Source organism: Trichechus manatus, unplaced genomic scaffold (genome assembly GCF_000243295.1).
Source record: "Trichechus manatus latirostris isolate Lorelei unplaced genomic scaffold, TriManLat1.0 scaffold00038, whole genome shotgun sequence".
Lineage (NCBI taxonomy): Eukaryota > Metazoa > Chordata > Mammalia > Sirenia > Trichechidae > Trichechus > Trichechus manatus.
Genome location: NW_004443974.1, coordinates 19,235,925 through 19,237,773, shown reverse-complemented (window position 1 = coordinate 19,237,773; position 1,849 = coordinate 19,235,925). Strand labels below are relative to the sequence as shown.

The window sequence follows — 1,849 nt, the reverse complement described above, 5'->3', positions numbered from 1 at the left end:
CCCCCCCAAAAAAAACGCTATGGAGCAGTTTTACTCTGTAACACATGGGGTCGCCATGAGTTGTAATCAACTCGATGGCAACTAATAACAACACAATAACAACAGCTTCCTAGTTTTCTGTGATTCACCAAAATTACCAAATCCCTAATTCTTAGAATTTCTGTAATTTCCTTTTATGGTGTTTTATTTAGTGACATGAATAAATGCTATATGGTACAATAGAGTTCTTGTATTACCTGTTTAAGATTCAGTAGGATTCTTTTCTTACCTCTGTGAAAAAGATCTAACCAAGTTCATGACTTTTTTTTTTTTTCTTAAACAGCCCAAAGCCTTGAAACTTCTAGGAATGGAGGTAAGTGTTTGCTCGATTTATTAGTGTCAATTATTTATACTCTTCATTATACATTTGAAAAAACATATTTAAGTTCATTTCAGTGTTAGGGCTTAATACATGATTCTAAAATAAGGAAATAAAATTTTTCCACGTACCAATGGGGCAGGTCACAATAGCTATGAAAATTCCACCATGAGGTTATGTTAGCATTGCAAACAGGAAATAGATCCTATTTGAAATACTAACTTGAAAATTAAGGAAGCGTGTAAATTCCAGTAAGTGTTCTGTTCATGGGTGTTTGCAAATAGCAACAGATCCAAATACCGGAAGTACTTCACAAATGCATTCTAATAAGTATGTAGAAATTCGAGATAGGTTATCTGCTTCCTGTCTTTTGTTCATGTGATTATTGTCATATATGCAAATGCAAGTATATAATGTCCTTGCCCTTTCGATGAAAAGAATAGAGTTGTCCATCTGAGGTACAAATAACCCTACCTGTGGAGAACAATGACAATTATTTCCATAGGGAAATAATTTTTAAAATTAAAGTATAACAGAGACATGTCCCCATAGGACTGTGCTTATGCATTTATTATAACTTGTTTTAAAGTGAGGCATGTCTGTGCCCGTGAGTTCTTTGAGGATAGGAGCTGCCCTACTTCATTTCTGTATCTGTCCCAAAGCTGGGTCAGTAGTAGATGTATGATAACTACTTGCTGAATTGAGTTGATTTGTTTCTAACTCAGTCTCTATGTTGTGTCCCTAAAATTACAGGACGACGTTCCCTTGAGGCGAGGAAGAAAGACAACCAAGAAGCGTGAAGAAGAGGTGGACATTGATTTAGATGACCCTGAGATCAACCACTTCCCTTTCCCCTTCCATGAGCTGATGGTGTGGGCTGTCCTGATGAAGCGGCAGAAGATGGCCTTGTTCTTCTGGCAGCACGGTGAGGAGGCCATGGCCAAGGCTCTGGTGGCCTGTAAGCTCTGCAAAGCCATGGCTCATGAGGCCTCCGAGAATGACATGGTCGACGACATCTCCCAAGAGCTGAACCACAACTCCAGGTTGGCCACTCCAGCAAATGGAATGGGTGGTCAGGGAAAGAGAAAAGATGGGCCCCAAATACTGGAGGATCTGAGCTACCCAAAGCTTTAAGGGGAGGCAGTATTACCCCCATAGTACACACAGAGGGTTCCAGTTTCCAGTTGCCATCAAGTCGATTCTGATGCATGGCAACCCCATATGTTTCAGAGTAGAACTGTACTCTGTGGGTTTTCTTGGCTGAGAACTTGCAGAATCAGATCTCAAGGCCTTTCTTCCAAAGCACCTCTGGGTGGGTTTGAACCGCCAACCTTACAGTTAGTAGCCAAGTACTTGACAGTTTTCACCACCCAGCAACTCCGCACAGAGGGTGGACATGAATAAATGTATACTGGGCACAAGTTACACAAGAAGGTACATACAGATACATATATGATCTCATTTCATCCTCTCAACTACCCCCAAGATGTA

The 1,849-nt window shown here is 40.6% G+C and overlaps 1 protein-coding gene across 1 annotated transcript in view; it reads left to right on the top strand.

The window, feature by feature from the left end:
* LOC101348343 (transient receptor potential cation channel subfamily M member 3) overlaps positions 1-1,849 on the top strand; it is a 623,677-nt gene that overhangs the window by 519,752 nt on the left and 102,076 nt on the right. Inside the window, exons 14-15 of the mRNA XM_004375847.1 lie at positions 323-352; positions 1,112-1,414. Coding sequence (XP_004375904.1) covers positions 323-352; positions 1,112-1,414 — 333 coding nt within the window. The remainder of the gene's footprint in view (positions 1-322; positions 353-1,111; positions 1,415-1,849) is intronic.